The 20,814-nt window shown below is 39.7% G+C and overlaps 1 protein-coding gene across 1 annotated transcript in view; it reads left to right on the forward strand.

The window, feature by feature from the left end:
• Positions 1–20,814, forward strand: part of usp54b (ubiquitin specific peptidase 54b) — a 133,068-nt gene that overhangs the window by 103,999 nt on the left and 8,255 nt on the right. The window contains exons 12-15 of the mRNA XM_062055416.1: positions 400–619; positions 2,714–3,097; positions 3,164–3,291; positions 12,860–13,012. Coding sequence (XP_061911400.1) covers positions 400–619; positions 2,714–3,097; positions 3,164–3,291; positions 12,860–13,012 — 885 coding nt within the window. The remainder of the gene's footprint in view (positions 1–399; positions 620–2,713; positions 3,098–3,163; positions 3,292–12,859; positions 13,013–20,814) is intronic.

A 20,814-nucleotide genomic window follows, 5' to 3' on the forward strand; every position in this document is an offset into this window, starting at 1 on the left:
TATGCCCTTCATTAAGTGGCACCCCCACATCATTTTATTGGGTTAAATTTCACGTGGCCCACCACATTTTTTTATGTAGTCTTTTATTTGGCCCGCCACAGCATTTAATGTGGCCCGTCACATCATTTAAGTGGTCCGTTACTTCTTTCAAGGTGTACTGCCACATCATTTACATGGTCAGCCACTTTTTTTTAATGTGGTCAGCCACTTTATTTAAAGTGGCCCGCTAAAACCTTTAATAAGCGTCATTTAGGTGTTACATTCAGGATGAATTGTGATGTGACTGTGCACCACAGTGTGTTGATACAATAATAATATGTCATATAAAATAAGTCAATGATGATGAATGAATGAAAGAGATAGTAAATAGCTCCTCCCCTCCCCTCCCCTCCCCTCCAGAGTCAGCAGTGGAGGGTCCAGCCGGGCCTCCCTCCCCTCCCCTGCAGGAGTACAAGGAGACGGCGGTCTTCCTGCTGTCGTCCCGCCGCCCGCTCACCTCCTCCTCGTCTTCCTCTCGCCCTCTGTCCTCCTCCTCGTCGTCAGGGGTGGGGGGCTGCGAGGGCGGGGTGGGGGGCCGCCACTGGGAGGATGAGAGCACCAGCAGTGAGAGCAAGTCCAGGTACGACCTCCGTTTTGGAGCTAAGGACTGTCCTTGCTTGCTTAACACCTCAATTTCATGGCCCACTTTTGTTGGGAACTGTAAGGACTTTTAATGCACACGTGTCAAACTCACATCTGACCCGCCACGTCATGTCAAACTCTCTTCTGACCCGCCACGTCATGTCAAACTCACATCTGACCCGCCACGTCATGTCAAACTCACATCTGACCCGCCACGTCATGTCAAACTCACATGTGACCCGCCACGTCATGTCAAACTCACATGTGACCCGCCACGTCATGTCAAACTCACATCTGACCCGCCACGTCATGTCAAACTCACATGTGACCCGCCACGTCATGTCAAACTCACATGTGACCCGCCACGTCATGTCAAACTCACATCTGACCCGCCACGTCATGTCAAACTCACATCTGACCCGCCACGTCATGTCAAACTCACATCTGACCCGCCACGTCATGTCAAACTCACATCTGACCCGCCACGTCATGTCAAACTCACATCTGACCCGCCACGTCATGTCAAACTCACATGTGACCCGCCACGTCATGTCAAACTCACATCTGACCCGCCACGTCATGTCAAACTCACATGTGACCCGCCACGTCATGTCAAACTCACATCTGACCCGCCACGTCATGTCAAACGGCCCGCCACGTCATTTCATGTGGCCCGCCACATCACTTCATGCGCCGCCACATCATTTTACGCGCCATGTCCTTTCAATTGGCCTGCCACATCATTTCATGTGGCCCACCACATCATTTAATGTGACCCACAACATCATTTCACGCATCCCGCCACATCATTTCCTGTGGCCCGCCACATCTTTTTAAGCGGACCGCCACATCATTTCACATGGCCTGCCACATCATTTCATACGGCCCGCCACATCATTTCATACGGCCCGCCACATCATTTCATACGGCCCGCCACATCATTTCATACGGCCCGCCGTGCCATTTCATGTGGCACGTCATGTCATGCGGCCCGCCAAATCATTTCATACGGCCTGCCACGTCTTTTCAAGCGGACCGCCACATCATTTCAAACGGCCCGCTATGTCATTTCGTGTGGCCTGCCACATCATTTCATGCGGCACGTCATTTCAAGTGGCCCGCCACATCATTTTATGTGGCCCACCACTTCATTTCAAGCGGCTTGCGAAATCCAGGGAATAATATACTTGATCTAATGTACTTTATCTTTTCTTACTAAATGTGTTCTTTGTGTTTTCACATAAATGTATTGCATGCAATTGCATAATTTGTATTCACTAATAATGTAACAATATTATATTTGAAAATTATACAAACAGTTTCTTTTTTCTTCCAATAAATCCTGCTTGACTTCTGAGTGAATGTGTAATAATAATGTTGTTCACGTTCATGATGTCATCTTGGCTACATTTGTGTAGAACGTGGTTATAATCTGTAATAATCATTAAATATCAGGTGAGTGTTTCCTAATAATGCAACAAATATTATATTATCATACATTACTTTTTTTTTGTTCAAATAAAAAGGTATATCAGATTGACGTATATTTTCTACGCAAGTTATTCATTAAAATTGTTCATTATAAAATTGGCAATAGGTTTTAAGGTAGAAGAAAAAGTCAGAATTTTACTGTTTTTCTGTGTTTTCCTAATGTAACGACATTATTATTGGGGACGGCGTGCATGCCAGCAAGCTGAGGGTTCCTGGTTCGATCCCCGGCTTCACGTCCGTTGTATCCTTGAGCAAAACATGTGCGCCATAGCACAAACAATACGTTTTTTTGCTTGATTTGTTTATTTTTAAACAATATTTTAGCAATAAAGTAAAGTAGCTGCACCGTTTTATAAACCGCAGGTTTCAAAACGTAGGAAATATTATAGTCCGGAATTTACAGTATATTCATTTATTACTCACTTCTTTAAGGCTATCAAAAGCCAGAAGAAAGTCATAAAGAAGGCGGGTTATAATTCCTGCGTGATGCGTGGCGTGGATTTAGTGACAAGATGGGACGGGTGGACAGGAAGAAGCTGATTGGCCGATAAGAGACGAGCGCAAAGAGTCCAAAGTTGACCAGGTTCTCTTTGTGGTTCAGTTCCTCCGGAGGCTGCTACCGGCCCACCTGGAGGCCCCGCAGAGAAGCCCTGAACATCGACAGCATCTTCTCCACCCAGAGGATCTGCTCTCAGGGCTACCACACCCTGCCGGGCCCCACTCTCCCTCCGCCCCCCCAGCCGCCCTTACCGCCTTTGCGGCCCACCACGCCCACGGCCACGCCGCGAGGCTCCCAGCAGGCTGCGGCGCTGGAGGCGAGAATCGGGCTGGCGGGTCCGCCCAGGTCGTCGGGCGGTCGCGGCCGACCCACCACGGGCCCGCCCGCCCCTCCGCCTCTGAGGGGGGTGGAGCACCAACCCCGCCTGATCCAGAGGATGGAGAGCGGCTACGAGAGCAGCGAGAGGAACAGCAGCAGCCCTGACAGGTTTCCGACCCGCGCGCCGCACTAATAAGAAGACGCCTTGGCTAACTTCCCTTTTTCCTCCTGCAGGGAGGTGGGCCAACACAAGCGGGCGCTGATGTCCGGACCCTCATGGCGCTCGGTGCCCAAGTCTAAGAGCAGCGGTGCTATCCTGCAGGAGCTGCCCTCACCTGGACGCCGTGGTGCCTCCAACACAGGTAATCAAGCACGCTGTAAGAAATGACCGTAAAAAAAAAAGAAGAAGAGTAAAAGAAAAGTAGTTTATCGCAATAGTAAATACAAAACCCCAAAGCCAGTGAAGTTGTCACGTTGTGGAAATGCTAAATAAAAACAGAATACAATGATTTGCTAATCCTTTTCAACTTATATTCAATTGAATATACAATAAAATCTATATATTTTATTGTTTAATATTATACAATAAAATACATGTATTTTAATATTTCCTATTATACAATAAAATAATTATTTGTTATTGTATAATATTATCCAATAAAATTAATATATTTTTGGGTAAAATATTATACAATACAATCAATATATTGTATTGTTTAATATTATACAATAAATTAAATATTTTATTGTTTAATATTTTACAATATAATAAATATATTGTATTGTTTAATACTATACAATAAAATACACATATTTCAGCATTCACAATACAACTAGAGCTTTTACATGAAAAATAGGAACCATTCGAGAAACATTGTTTTTTTCATTGAATTTTTCCCCCAGTAATTAACAATAAGTCATATTTCCAGTTCAAACGTTAAATATCTTGTCTTTGCACAAGATATTTGATATTTGAACTGGAAAACTTTGTTATTTTTTGCAAATATTATGTAGTGGAAAGTCCAGGTTGTCAATGAGAACCAAAGTAGATTTAACACAAGAGTTTTATTTTACTCATAATCAAATGGTACAATGGTTGGGTTGAGTTGTCTAGCACACAGAAAGTTTCCCCCCCCCGGCGCGCCCGTCACCATGAAAAAGAAGATGGTGTCCAAAACACTCTCTTCGTTTGGCTTTATCCCTTTCTTATCTCTCTTGTTAGTGCGTCAATGTCTTATTTTGTTTTCCCTATCTGTTCCATAACAACTCGAATATTTTAGACAGTCAACACATTCACTAGACAGGTTGGCATGACTTAAAGTTCACTTTTGTCCCACAGAAGAGGAAGAGAAATCAAAATGAGCATACATTTTTGACAGACATGAACTATAGGTCAAAGGTCAGAAATTCTACTACATACCCGCCTTCCAGGGTCTTAAGACCCTGGACCAAAACAATTTCTGATATAGACCACTAAATTAAATCTCTACCGCAGATAGAGGCAAAAACCTCAATGTTTTTATACGAGGCAAAAATTCCGTCTATGACCCTCCTTCAGAGCGATCGCTGTTACCAGCCTGCAGTAAAACCATCTCACAGAACACAATTAGTGGCCTACCCTTTGAGTTAGTAACGTAATACCAAAATACTTTGATCATGAACATAATTAGATGAATATATATATGCTTATTCAAGATGTATTTTCACATTAATAATGAATCAAACAAGATCTGGTTTAGAATTAATATAGACTTATGACTGTAAGCTGTTGCATTATTATTTTTCCCGGCATTTGCAATGAATGTAGTTACCAATTGATTTTGTACACACAACTGAATTTCGTATGAGTCCATGTTCGATTAGTGCTCGTATGGATGGCTCGGTGGTGCCTCAGGCTGGTGGCCTGCCGACACCTCGTTGGGCTTTTGGCTGCCTTGGTGAAGAAAGAGATCCACTCAAACAGTCTGTCTCTGTCTCTTCTTGGGGTGTGGTTCAGTCCATTGGGCAGACTGTTTAATGGCATGTCCGTGCTGGCCGAAATTGGGGAAGAGTATGGGGCTTTGGGGAAGAGGCGGGGAAAAGTATGGGGCGTTGGGGCTTTGGTCCAGGCCCTCGGCTTGCTTCAGGCCTCCTCGCTGCTTCGGCACTCCCGACACTTCTTTCCACAGCTGCTGGAGTCCCGGTGGACACATTGGCTCACAACCTTAGTTGTTCTCGTCATCGCTGGCAAGGTGTTGTCTCTCCTCTCGGTTCCTTCCAGTCAGGTATCGGGTGTTGGTCCTGGATTGGCTTTGACCGTGCCCCTGTTAGCGAGTGCAAGGGAATCTGGAGTGGCTGCTTTCATCCTCAAATCTGCACAGAGGAACTGGCACACAAATTCTACATTTTGCAAACATACCATTTTGGTCTCATGGTCTTTCCACCTTCCTAGGAAGCTGCTGGTCCTGAGAAGTGCTGATCTTGTGACTGAAGATGATAACCTGTTTTCTTAAAATAGGTGCCGTTGTTTGACCTAATCTTTTTGGGGAAACCATGTCGGGATATTAGATCATTCACAAAACATTTAATTACTGAATTGGCACCCTCCTTTGAGGTTGGGGTTGCTTCCGCCAACCACTGCAATTGTCAATCTAAATCATTACGTTCCTTTATCCTTGATCATATCGATTAAATAAAACCTCAACACGCTCAAACTTGACCCAATCCAAACTCACCTCCCCCCTCTGTCCCTCTCACAGGGACAGTGTTAGTCGCAGTAATAGTAATAGTAGTAGTAGTATTAGTAGTTTTCAGAAACATCCAAGAAAAAGAAAAGGCAGCTGATAGTCAAGTGCAGCAAGAACAGAGGCGGAGGACAGGTCATGTTTGAGGTCACTGTTCGCTTTTGCAATAGTACTTTGATATTTTACAACACCTAGTGAATTATTGTGGCCTCAATAATCCACTAAATAGTTGTATTTAATTTAGTCTATCTATGATGGGACAATGCACAGAAACATTAAGTTCAGAAACAGATATGTTCTGTACCAGATTATATCTAAATAGCTACTTTCCATCTGTAGTCCCTGGCTACCTAAATTAAGGGGATCCACAAATCAAGCACTAAAATTATGACACTAATTAATCATAATAAATACATACATTCATAATAATCAATAATTAATCAAAAATAATCATACTGTAGCATGTATTCAATTATAAGAAAAGTCACCAAATGCCCCTCTTTGGACACATACTTACCATACAATACAAGCACACCTTATTTACATCATCACACAAAGACCATACATGCTCTTGTTCACATCTGTCATCATTCGTAAAAACAACCAAGATTTTAACAGCCATACCTCACAATTTACAACAAAAATGCTCTCATAGATAAATATACTTCTCATTAAATTGATGTGTCAACATAATGCCCCTCTTAGTGACCGTCTGAGCAGCCTTGATTGCTCCAAAGCCACTTTTTAACTTCAAATTTTCTATTCCTTTTGTTATAACGTGGAGAAGGCTAATTGGTCTGTACATGTTCTGGTCTTCTTTATTTCCTGCTTTATGGATTTAATCATAGTAGCAGTTTCTCCACGTGGTAGGGAAAGTGTTTTCCGTTATTGATTTATTTATCAATCGTTGTTATACGAGCAATAATACAATCCTTATACGTTTTTAGGAAGATAGTGTCCAACCCTTATATATATCTCTAGATCGTGAGTCTGATAATGCAGTGAAGATTTTGTTTAACTTTGTTTCATTTGTTAATTCTAAAATTAGTCCATCCTGAATAAATGACAATTATTTGCACTGATTTTGAGGGATTTTTTATTCAGGGTTTGTACAGACTGGATGAAATGTTCATTAAAATTACCACTTATAGTGTTGTTTCTTGTTTGCTCTCTTTCCGTAAGTTTGTATCTGGTTTTCCATAACTCTCTATTGTTCCTTTTTGCAGCTTTAATTAATTCTAAGTGAAAGTCAGCCTTAGACTTCCGCATAAACATTGTAACTTTTGTTCCTCCAAACTTTTAAATCATACGATCTGTATTTAGACCTGTTTTAATTGCTCTTATGAGAGCTGAGTCCTCATGTCTTTATTAGAATCCAATGGTATTTTTATTTTAGCACTCTTCTTTCTGGTTTTGTATTTGTGTATTTACAGATGTTCTCTTTAATTTTTGTCATCCAATTGTAATTCTAGTAGAGCTGCTTATCATTTGTATCATATAGAAGCCATTTATAATATCCTTAAGTTTCTTTCTACGTGTTTTATTTAACCAGTCCAGATTAACGTCCTCCATGACGTTACTTCTGTCATACTATGCTGTTTGAGGATGTCTGAAAATGAATCAAGAAAAATGTCTTTATCTGTGGTCGGTCGGTATACTACAATTACCTTGAAATACATTTCTGAGGAAAATGTGATTTTAATTTCAACATACTCAAATTGATCTACTTTTAATGTTTTCCCTTTCATAAATCATAATTCCTCCCCCCTTTGTCACTCGATCTGTCTTTTCTGTAATCTTGTCCCCCGGGACATTAATTAGAACGTAAAGGTGTTGTGGGTTTTAACCATGTCTCTGATAGACAAGGTAATCCGGATTAGAGTCTGACAGTAACTGCTGTATTTGTTCAGTATATTTCCTGTGGTAGAAAGTTTATTAATGCGGACACGTTTGTTACTGGATACTTTCTACAGACTTCTGTCTCTCTTCGACTTTGTGTATGTAATAAACAACTATAAATATTTGATATGCTTAAATTTTGTTTTAGCTCAGCTGTTGTGTAGCTGCTAGCTCTTTGTAGCCTACAGCAGGAATGTCCAAATTGCAACCAATAGCTTTGTTTTTAACAGACAACCGAAATAATTGATTTGCGTATCGGTTCAATCAGCGGCAGCTACGCCCTGTTTTATCATTTGACCTAAAAATTTTTTTGTTTCGTAGGCAGGACAGAGGGAACAATGTGGGTCATTAGTTGTCCATCTTATACCATTCTAATTGTTTTAAGGATAGTTCACATGAGCGGCCATACCTTGAGTCCCACCATATATAAGAGTCAAAAGGCTCCTATTATGAGTCGTCTAATTGGTGATCATACACTTTGGCGGTTTGGGTGGCAGGACACACGGACACACCTCAGTCAGCAAGTGCTAGGACAGTTGGAGCAGTCCCCGTCTTCCACTCGTTCCTGGGAGGCGTCCCCAGTAGTTGTCAGCTGATGTCGTGCTGTCAGGCAACATCAGGAAGTTCCTTCTGTGCGGTATTGAATTGTCAGGGCACAGTTCGTAAGCAGGTCATTTCAAGGTGTAGTGGATTGACCACAAAGGAATGCTTCAAAGATTGTGTTGAACATTGTCCGTTGACACTTATGTCCAGCAGGGGTCTGTTTGTATCCTGCTGTTCGTCCTGCTGTCACACCTGTATTTTTTGTGAGCATGTTCTGGCTACAACTTTGGAGCTTGTCTTGTTCAGAGAAGTTGGCAGTCCCCCGGCTGCACATCCTTTCCACCCTCGCTTGACCTAGCACAACCGTGGCTATCACCCAAGTCCGTCTGTATGGTTTTACGTTTTGTTGAGGTTTTTTCCTCCAGAATTTGGAACTCAAAACATGTACACTCATCGTTTTCATATCCTCTCGGTTAGTTCAATTTGCATATCACGTTTTAAAATTACAGTCTTAACTAACCCATTAATTGCTAATCAATAACCTTAATTCAAAGATTATACGTACTACTTCATGTGTATTTAAGTACCCTTTTAATTCACTTAAAGATTATCTATAAGTTAATTTAAACTATCATCTTTTTTCTATCAGTAGGCGCGAGCAAGCTGTCATGCTTGCACTCTGACCTCCTGCTGTGCGTGATACTCTCCAAAACAAAGGAATGTTTTTATTCACGTTTCTCCTTATCTTTCAGCTAAATCTTTTAATCTTTTAACTTTTAACGTCCGTACTGTTTTTATTTTTATTGTCTGCATTTTAAAATATTTAAAATCTCAGGTACCCCTTGGCATACCTTCAAGTACCTCCCTTTTTTGTCCGGGCGGAAACACCATACCCTCATTTGAGAACTACTGGTTTAGCCTATGAAAAATCCTTTGTCTCATACATCATTACACTGTACAACTCCTCTTTGGGGGGCTAGGATGACAGGGAATGCAAAACAATAACAGTGCAATACTTTTTTTTTTTATATCATGGTCGTTAATGCCTAGTTTCTCTTTTAATAGAATCTATTTTGTTTCCATTTATACCCTTATTAGTTACTGTTTACTTTTTAGTTCTTCTTCCAAAGGGAACTCTCCTGAAGGAATCAATAACGTTTTATCTGTCTATCTATCTATCTATTACTAACCCGAGCACAATTCATGACGTCATGCTCATCTTGCAGACAGTTATTTTCATTTAGTTTTATTCTCTATTTGTAATTCTACATGCACCAATGTCACATAGAAATTTGCTTTCTTTGTTATTTATTTACATTATTATTTCTGGTTTACTTGCTGTCTGTTTACTTAAGTTCTCATATTTTGGTCTGTCTTCCTTCTGATTAGAATTTGTTTAACGCTTCTCTACGTTTTGTTTTGACAATGGCGCTGAGTGGCTCTTATCTGTACTTCCTCAGACTCTATGTTTCACAGATGCCCTTAGATGTATTAGAATATAAATTTAACTTTTATTTTATTGTGTGTTTATTCCTAAAAAAAATAAAATGTCAATGTATGATCAATTTATCTTTATCAAATTTAAATTCAATATTATTAATTTATTTGTTGTATAACTATTAATTCAAAGTTACAATGTGTCCTAATCTATGATGTTCGTGCGTGTGTGTTTGTCTCAACTTCCACACAGAAACTGGATGGATCAGATAAGCAACAAGGCTGTACCAAAAAAAAGTATACTAGACATATAAATGAATGATGAATTAAACAATGTTTCAATGTCCCACAATCCGTATTTATTTATTGATATTTAAACGTGTAATTTTCCATATATCTATTATTTTACTGGACTTAGCAAGCACCTACTACTAGCACACTCTACAGACCGAGAATAACTGTTCAACCACACTTAGTAATGCCAAGCTAGATGCTAACTTAGCCTTACTATGCCTCAGTAAGCAAACTTTTGCTAACCTAGCCCAATGCTATGCTAACACAATGCTAACCTAGCTCAATGCTATGCTAACACAATGCTAACCTAGCTCAATGCTATGTGTCACTCCTCTTCGAACCAATGCCTCACGCAGCTGTCATTCACACAGCCTCGTCACACGCACACACTCTTATCTCAAAATGTCTCCCAGCTTTTTTTTTTTATATGCGTCACACAGTCACTCACACACAGAGAATTTACCAGCGAGCAAGAGCCTTTTTTCCCGTATTCAAAATCTCAGTGTGTAAAACAACTGTAATATCGCACAGTCACAATCACCAGTATAGTTAAAAACAAATTCAAATGACTGGAATTAGCTCGCAGCGCCCACGAGGGGGAGCCTCCCTGCTTAGGCTGCTGCCTCCGCGATCCAACCTCTTGATAAGCGAAAGAAAATAATTATATGGATGGATCATTCACTCATGTGTTTTCTGTACATAACTTTGTCTATTTTCTCACACGCACACACATAACCAACAATTTCCCAGCTCTTGCAGATCAGCGTGGGTGCGAAAAAAGCGTGAGGGAACTCTCACAAAAGCATGAGGGAGAATTAAAACAGATAAGAAACCAGGTGCTACACAAAAGTTATTAAAATACGCAGATATATATATATAAATTTAAAAACACACATTTTTATCCCACAAAACACTCCCCCCTGGTCCGGACCAATATAAACAACTAATGCACGCGTGCTTTTGTGGAATCGGCCGTCTCATAACACACACACGCAGGTCATTCTTACTCATATAATGGCGATTAACCCATTCAGCGGAGCAAATCCTGCTTTTCCTTCCTGACCAACACGGATAACAGCCTAAGGCGCTGTAGAATTTCCAGGAATCACCCTTCAATTTCTACAGTACATCGTGTCTGGTCAGTCCATATAGTTTCACCAAGGCTCTACCATATGGAGCCCTTACTCTATCCATCTATACTGCAGCAAATTTCCAAATTCGTGACAACTTGGCTCAGTTGATCTCCTCTACCGGAGTCACTGAACGATCACCTTATATCAGGCTTTTTACCCGGCTGCAGCTTCCACATAGACAGATACGTAGGACCTTCATAGACGTCATAAATTTGTGTGGGCCAAATGTCACATCAGTTTAGCCAACCTTGCCTTAAATTTCGCTGTGTCCAACTCCGGCTAACCATGTACTTGCCAAGAAATTTTTCGTCTCACATCGTCTATGCTTCTACACTCCAAACCACCAAAATTCTATCAACAATCCCCATTTGTTAAAAACAAGAGATTACAAGTTTTCAACAAACACACAGACAAATGATCACATATAATACAACTCAAGCCAACCAACACATGCCTCAGTCTAGGTTGTTTTTGGAGAACTATCTTTTATGAAAAAAAATTTCAGTTTTTATCTTACCGATCCCGTTTCTCTTCAGACAGACAACTTTTACACAATAAGCAAAATAGCTTACCTTTTATTAGATGCGCGCGTGCAAGCGTTGTCTGCCTGAGAGAGAAGCCGGATCGGATGTTGACTTGCAGAGTTCTGGACCATCCTAGTTCGTGACGCCAATTTTGTAGTGGAAAGTCCAGGTTGTCAATGAGAACCAAAGTAGATTTAACACAAGAGTTTTATTTTACTCATAATCAAATGGTACAATGGTTGGGTTGAGTTGTCTAGCACACAGAAAGTTTCCCCCCCGGGCGCGCCCGTCACCATGAAAAAGAAGATGGTGTCCAAAACACTCTCTTCGTTTGGCTTTATCCCTTTCTTATCTCTTTTGTTAGTGCGTCAATGTCTTATTTTGTTTTCCCTATCTGTTCCATAACAACTCGAATATTTCAGACAGTCAACACATTCACTAGACAGGTTGGCATGACTTAAAGTTCACTTTTGTCCCACAGAAGAGGAAGAGAAATCAAAATGAGCATACATTTTTGACAGACATGAACTATAGGTCAAAGGTCAGAAATTCTACTACATTAGCTCATTTGGAATTTGTTGCCTGCAACAAAAAAGCTGGCACGAGTGGCAAAAAAGAGTGATAAAGTTGAGGATTGCTCATCAAACACTTATTTGGAACATCCCACAGGTGTGCAGGCTAATTGGGAACAGGTGGGTGCCATGATTGGCTATAAAAGTAGATTCCATGAAATGCTCAGTCATTCACAAACAAGGATGGGGCGAGGGTCACCACTTTGTCAACAAATGCCTGAGCAAACTGTTGAACAGTTTAAGAACAACATTTCTCAAGCAGCTATTGCAAGGAATTTGGGGATTTCACCATCTACGCTCCGTAATATCATCAAAAGGTTCAGAGAATGTGGAGAAATCACTGCACGTCAGCGATGATATTAGGGACCTTCCATCCCTCAGGCGGTACCGCATCAAAAAGCGACATCAGTGTGTAAAGGATATCACCACATGGGCTCAGGAACACTTCAGAAAACCACTGTCAGTAACTACAGTTGGTCGCTACATCTGTAAGTGCAAGTTAAAACTCTACTATGCAAAGCGAAAACCATTTATCAACAACACCCAGAAACGCCACCGGCGCCATGGTCCATAAAATATTAAGAAATGCAGTTTATTTGCCCTAAAGGAAGTAATGATTATTAACTCAGGGGAGCGGCTCCACACTGTGTATGGAGATACACATTTAGCTGCCAGCTTGTCTGACTTTTTCCGGGGGAATACCTACGGTCTTATATTCAGGTGAATGCGGGAAACGCTTAGCTGGAAAACCAGTATTTACAAAGAAAGCATTCCTGAAACTTATTGCGTGGTCTTGTGGTCTCAGGGCGCAGTGAGCTGGACGAGCTCCAGGAGGAGGTGGCGAGGAGAGCCCGCCAGCAGGAGCAGCAGAAGCGCAAAGAGGCGGAGCGAGAGGCGGCCATGGGGTTCAACCCCAAACCCAGCAAGTTCATGGACCTGGATCAGCTTCAGCACCAGGGTACGTAGCCAAACGCAGAGGGATAACAAGGCTTCAGCGTAACATTTGTTCAGAGATCTGAGATGTTCTGCAGGCACTCTCAAGTCCCACCACTAGATGGGAGGAAGTGTGGCATTTTTGGTGTGAAGGCACAAGTTTTAAACAGAAAACCTTCCTTATTAGAGGGTTTCATTGTCCGAAATGGTCTTGTACTAAACCGAAAACCAGTGAAGTTGGCACGTTGTGTATATCGTAAATCCTTTGGACTTGGCTTGGCATCATCTTGCTGAAATAAGCAGGGGCGTCCATGATAACGTTGCTTGGATGGCAACATATGTTGCTCCAAAAGCTGTATGTACCTTTCAGCATTAATGGTGCCTTCACAGATGTGTAAGTTACCCATGTCTTGGCCACTAATACACCCCCATACCATCACACATGCTGCCTTTTTAACTCTGCGCCTAGAACAATCCGGATGGTTCTTTTCCTCTTTGGTCCGGAGTACACAATGTCCACAGTTTCCAAAAACAATTTGAAAAGTGGACTCGTCAGACCACAGAACGCTTTTCCACTTTGCATCAGTCCATCTTGCCGGCGGCACTTCTGGGTGTTGTTGATAAATGGCTGTGGCTTGCATAGTAGAGTTTTAACTTGCACTTACAGATGTCGCGACCAACTGTAGTTACTGACAGTGGTTTCCTGAAGTGTTCCTGGGCCCATGTGGTGATATCCTTTACACACAGATGTGGCTTGTTGACGCAGTGGGATCAAAGGTCTGTAATACCATTGTTTCGGTGCAGTGATTTCCTAAAATTCTCTGAACCTTTTGATGATATTACGGAGCGTAGATGGTGAAATCCCTAAATTCCATGCAATAGCTGCTTGAGAAATGTTGTTCTTAAACTGTTGATTGACAAAGTGGTGACCCTCGCCCCGTCCTTGTTTGTGAACGACTGAGCATTTCATGGAAGCTGCTTTTATACCCAATCATGGCACCCACCTGTTCCCAATTAGCCTGTCCACCTGTGGGATGCTCCAAATAAAGTGTTTGATGAGCATTCCTCAACTTTCTCAGTCTTTTTTGCCACTTGTGCCAGCTTTTTTGGAACATGTTGCAGGCATCAAATTCCAAATGAGCTAATATTTTCAAAAAAATAACAAAGTTTACCAGTTGCAAGATGAAATATGTTGTCTTTGCAGTCTATTCGATTGAATATAAGTTGAAAAGTATTAGCAAATCATTGTATTCTGTTTTTATTGACCATTTACACAACGTGACAACTTCACTGCTTTTGGCTTTTGTACAAGTTGATGTCCGAAGTCAGGACCCGCACTTTGGCTGAGAGGTCGCTGGTATGTAAGCGTCTGTCTGACTTTTGTCCTCACGTCCCATCTGCTCGTCTGTCTCTCCATCTGGCGACCCATCACCGCTACTATTTATTCAGCTTATTTTTACGCTGACCTCAAAGTCAGACATCTTTGCTGTCGTTATGGCAACCGGAAACAGGGATTTAAGCAATATATTATTAGAAGAAATAGTACCGCCACACAAATATATTAGCTTGGCAAGAACCCACGCTCTTTGTGACCCCCTAATTGTCGCACGAGTTGAACAATGATCATTAAGCTGAGGAAAGTTTGCTGTAAATGACATTCAATTGCTTTTCAGTTCATCACAATCAGCTTTATTGTCCAGGTATGTGACGTGTTCAACTGCTCTCTTCCTACAACAAATATGAACAATTCACTTATATGGGCGAGACTTTGAAGATAATGGGGCAGTGGTGAAGGCAGCAAAGGATGATGAAGTGAGCATGAGTTAGTGACGGATTACTTCCAGGGTTATTTCACAGCAACAGGTCTGACACTCTGTGAATGTATCAGTCTGTTCTTATATTTTTATCCGCAAAAAATCTACTGTATCACATTTTAAACGTCAATGTGTTAGACCACTAGTCAAAGTGAGTTTTATAAATAAATATGAATGACTGTTAATTACTGGGGGGAAAAACAAAACTAAAAAACAAACAATGTTTCTCGAATGGTTCCTATTTTTCATGTAAACGCTCCAGTTGTATTGTGAATTCTAAAATATATTTATTTTATTGCATAGTACTAAACAATACAATATATTTATTATATTGTATAATATTAAACAATAAAATGTATTTCATTTATTGTATAATATTAAACAATAAAATATATTGATTTTATTGTATAACATTTTACCAAAAAATATATTAATTTTATTGGATAATATTATAGAATAACAAATATTTATTGTATTGTTTAATATGAAATAATAAAATAAATGTATTGTATTGTATAATATTAAACAATAAAATATATGTGTTTTATTGTATAATATTAAACAATAAAATATATTTACTTTATTGTATAATGTTATGCAATAAAATATATTTATTTTATTGTATAATTTTACCAAAAAATATATAGAATTTTATTGAAAACTATTATACAGTAAAAAATATTTGTATTGTATAATATTAAACAATAAATCATATATATTTTATTATATAATATTAAACAATAAAATATATGTGTTTTATTGTATAATATTAAACAATAAAATATATGTGTTTTATTGTATAATATTAAACAATAAATATATTTACTTATTGTATAATGGTATGCAATAAAATATATTTATTTTATTGTATAATATTATACCAAAAAATATATACATTTTTTAAAATAATATTATACAGTAAAAACATATTTTTATTGTATAATATTAAACAATAAATCATATATATTTTATTGTATTATATTAAATAATAAAATATGTTTTATTGTATAATAATTAAACAATAATATACAGCAAAAACATATTTTTATTGTATAATATTAAACAATAAATCATATATATTTTATTTATTATATTAAATAATAAAATATGTTTTATTGTATAATAATTAAACAATAAAATATATTTACTTTATTGTATAATGTTATTCAATAAAATATATCAATTTTATTGTATAATATTATACCAAAAAATATATTAATTTTATTGAATAATATTATACAAAAAATGGATTCCCATCTGAATCGTGATTCCTATGAATTCTGAACTGATTCATAATTTTTTTTAAAAACATTAAAAAAATAAAAATAAAATAAAACAAATATATATTTTTATAATCTATTTTTAAAGATATAAATAATATAATGATAAATAGGTTATACTTGTATAGCGCTTTTCTACCTTCAAGGTACTCAAAGCGCTCTGACACTATTTCCACATTTGCCCATTCACACACACATTAACACACACATTCACACACTGATGGAGGGAGCTGCCATGCAAGGCGCTAACCAGCAGCCATCAGAGGAAAAGGGTGATGTGTCTTGCCCAAGGACACACGGACGTGACTAGGAAGTAGAAGGTGGGAATTGAACCCCAGTAACCAGCAACACTCCGATTGCTGGCACAGCCACTCTATCAACTTCGCCACGCCGTGGCGAATGGGGGTTGATTTTGATAATACATTTAAATGTATCAATATTCATTGACTTTATAAAATAAAAAAAATCTGCATAAAATGGTTGAAATTATTTAAAAAATAAGTATTTTTTTTAGGCAAATTGATGCACTTTAAATATTTTCTGTTACAGACTAAAAAACAATATTAAAAAAGTTGTTATTTGTTATAAGTTTGATCTATAATTGTTGTTAATTTTAATTTTAATAAGGATACAAAGTTATGCAAATATGTACTTATAACAATTTTATAGACAATCATTTATTATAGTTGTGAGAATGTGGGGCGCGATATTTTTTTTTCTGGCTGAGTTCAACAATAAAACAGCACATTAGTCCATATAAACAAGTATCAAATGATTATAGTTGCATATTACTTACACATACAAAGTCTCCAAGGCAGAAGCATCCATCCATCCATCTTCTTCCGCTTATCAAAAGTCGGGTCGCGGAGGCGGCAGCCTAAGCAGAGAGGCATATTAGAAAGTATCCAGTAACAAACGTGTCCGCATCATTCAATTTACTCCGTCATGAGCTTAGGTAATGAATTATTGTGACCACTTGGTGTTGCCAAAAAAACCATTACCAATCCACTTCCAACTAAATGTAACGGGTCTGCACGTCTGATGAGTTTGTCGACAACCGATCACGCAATGGACTTCTTTACAGGAGGTTTTATTGTGAAAATGAAGTAAAAATCACATACAACTCCTTCTCTGTGACTCCTTGTACCGCTCTGCTTCCTACATATAGAAAACATACTTTTTACCAACGAGACACAGGCTGCGTAGTGGTCACGTGACAAGAAAAAGGACCGCTTCAAACATAGCACTCAAAATAGCGAAAAAAATAACACGGAAACACTTTATATCTTAAGGGTACATAAAAAGTAAACAATATACGGCAAGAAGTTGTTAAGGTTGGAGGAGGGAGTTGTGACGGCACAGTTCCACAAGGGGGCAGTAAAGCTCTATGCTTTATTATATATATATACCTGTATATACACACAATATACATAATAATTAACAATAATAATACAAACTAAGGAAATGGAGTGTGAACTAATATCCAAGAGTGTGTGGTGTAGACTAGTGTGGGAATTACTCGAGTGTTTTACCGTAGTGTTGAATCGAGAGCGGGGACAAGACAGAGGAAGGTCCGTGAGACAAGCGGAGAGGTCCGTGGGGGCTGAGAGAGAGGCGTCAAGAGGTCCGTGTCTAAGCGGTAGGTCGAGATCCAAGAGGCAGTCCGGGAAGCGGTGGGTTTGGGGGGGGGGGGGGGCGAGGAATGACGTCAACACGGGAACGGAGGTCTGCAGTAGGATCGACAAGGTGGACAAGAGACAATCAAAATGATGGGGGGAAGAAAAACAGAGAGAGAGAGAGAGAGCAAGATTGCATAAGGCATGATGATCGCTTACTATACGCCAACAGTAGGTTATGTTCCGGCAAGGATCCTTGGGTCCACTGGTCTTTATTCCACTAGCCCCTCATCAGTCGCAAGTGTGCTGATTGCCGGTGATTGATTGCAGCTGTTCGCTGCCGCTGGTCTGGGGCGCTCTCGGAGGTGCGCTCGGTGCACGCCCGGACCATGACAGAAGTACAAAAATAAACGGTTCGTTTTTGTTAAAAAACGACACACAGCACGACACCAATTTGGACACAACTCACCTCAGCATCGCAAGCAGCGAAGTGAGGAGGAAGGGGTGGAGCGACAGAAACTAGAGGAAACTGTGGAAGCCTGAACAGTATGCCATGACAGGAAGGAGTCAAATAATATACGACAAGAATTACAAAAATAAAACGTCCGTTTTTCCTAAAAAAAACGACACACAGCACGACACCAATTTGGACACAACTCACCTCAGCATCGCAAGCAGCGAAGTGAGGAGGAAGGGGTGGAGCGACAGAAACTATGGAAGCCTGACGGTATGCCATGACAGGAAGGAGTCAAATAATATACGACAAGAATTACAAAAATAAAACGTCCGTTTTTCCTAAAAAAAAACGACACACAGCACGACACCAATTTGGACACAACTCACCTCAGCATCGCAAGCAGCGAAGTGAGGAGGAAGGGGTGGAGCGACAGAAACCGTGGAAGCCTGACGGTATGCCATGACAGGAAGGAGTCAAATAATATACGGCAAGAATTACAAAAATAAACCGTTCATGTTTTTTTTAAAAACGACACACAGCACGACACCAAATTAAACACAACTCACCTCAGCATCGCAAGCAGCGAAGTGAGGAGGAAGGGGAGGAGCCACAGAAACTAGAGGAAACTATGGAAGCCTAAAATAACAGTCAATCAACAAAATAAAGAACTCTTTTGAGATAAAATTCACAAAATACAAACATTCCAAAATATTAATAAAGTGCATTGTTGGAGCCAAAATTCCTTATTTGTTTATATTGTTTTTATTTTATTTTCTCTAAATTGATTGTTGGGTTCAGCATGTTTAATTTCCTTTTTTGGCAGATTGCTCCGCCCACTTCCTGTTAAGAACCAGGAAGTGTTGACAGGGAGGGGACTGTTGCTATGGTGCAGTTACCATGGTAGCCTCCACAAATTGGGCTCAGGTGTGAGCATGGGCAGGCCGATTGGAGGACAAACAGTTTTCGACCGTGTTCGTGGTCGTGTTCGTGTCATGTGGTGACAATGATGTGATAATGTGCCAATCAAGGTCAGCATACTTTGTTATAGAATTTACATTTGATTTAAATGAGATAGCTGGAATAAACGGATTGTCATATCCAAACACAGTACTGGACATTCTATTAGTTTCAGGCGTCAAACTGGTCAACACAGTCGCCCTCGGTACCAGCCCAAAGGTAAGGGCTGTACATGCATTTTTAACTCTGTTACCATAAAAACAGCTTAAAGACAGTTTTTTTTTTTCATATCTACCATTGTTCTCTGTTTGAATAATTTCACCTGATCAAACCTTTTCTAAAAAATATCGTATCGGACTATGGTATCGGAAAGGAAAAAGTTGCATCGGGGCATTTTTTTTCCCCAGTTAGTAGCAAACCATACTGGTGAACACAGCAATAACGTCTCCTCAAGTGTGTGTGTGTGTGTGTGTGTGTGCGTTTGTGTGTGTGTGTGTGTGTGTGTGTGTGTGTGTGTGTGTGTGTGTGTGTGTGTGTGTGTTAAGAAATGATCATCGACCCTTTTAAACGTGTGTGTGTTTTAGTTTGTGCGTCTGAACTGCAGGTGTGAATGTTTTTCCCCTGCAGCTCAGCACTAACTAAATCTCTCTGTGGATTATTAGATTGTGTCCTGTCTGTCCTCTCGTGTGTGTGTTTGTGTGTGTGTGTGTGTGTGTGTGTGTGTGTGTGTGTCTGATCCACCAACACACAAAAGCATACTCACTCACACAAAAGCAACCTTGATGAAGTGTGAGGACAACAAGCGAGCGCGGGCAGATGGCTTCTCTATCAGCGCCATTACGTAACAGAATTTGGTCTCGGGCAGGCAGCGACCGTATCGACGCTTTCAGGGCCCTGAACAATCTGCCTTGGCTTTAGAGGACAAGTGGGGCTCACAACAACAGAGCTGCCGCCGCCAACATCGCTCATTCCCTGACGCTATCCATAATGTAAGCGCAGCCCCCCAAAAAATGAAAAAGGGACCGTTTTGGAGCACAAAATGAAGCAAAGTGGGGCCACTTTCATACATTTCAAGATGACCGATACAGTGTCGATCAACATATAAATATCAACTATTTGAACATGCACATCTTTGCTTTTGTGTTGTCAGTAATAAAGCAAATAAGTGTAATATAGGCTAATTTGGGGCCCGAAGCATCATTTTCTTTCATTAATTCATATAACAGTATCGATATTTCAACTTTTTCTTTCCTTTTTGCTAGTATTTTTACACAATGCTGCAGGCCCAAAAATAGGAGAAAATCTCCATCTAAATATTTTTTTTAAATTGTACTGTACCTTTAAAAGTGATTTGATAGCACTATCTGCAGGGGGGAAAGATTGCTATTAGTATCGATTATTTAAGTAGAGATGTTGTCTTTTTATGGGCCTGGAACACTTTGGTAAGAATACCAGAACACTACCAAAAAAACTTGCAAAATATAAAGAAACAGTTGAAATGTCAATACTAATAGCAATCTGTTCGCCCTGCAGAGAGTGCTATCAAATACATTTTAAAACTATTTAAATAGAGATTGTATTTTTTTTTTTTTGGGCCTGCAGCACTTTGTAAAAATACAAGCAAAAAGGAAAGAAGAAGATACTAATAGCACTCTTTTACCCCTCAGATAATGATGTATAATCCCTTTTAAATGGACAGTACA

The sequence above is a fragment of the Entelurus aequoreus genome, linkage group LG08 (assembly GCF_033978785.1).
Source record: "Entelurus aequoreus isolate RoL-2023_Sb linkage group LG08, RoL_Eaeq_v1.1, whole genome shotgun sequence".
Taxonomy (NCBI): domain Eukaryota; kingdom Metazoa; phylum Chordata; class Actinopteri; order Syngnathiformes; family Syngnathidae; genus Entelurus; species Entelurus aequoreus.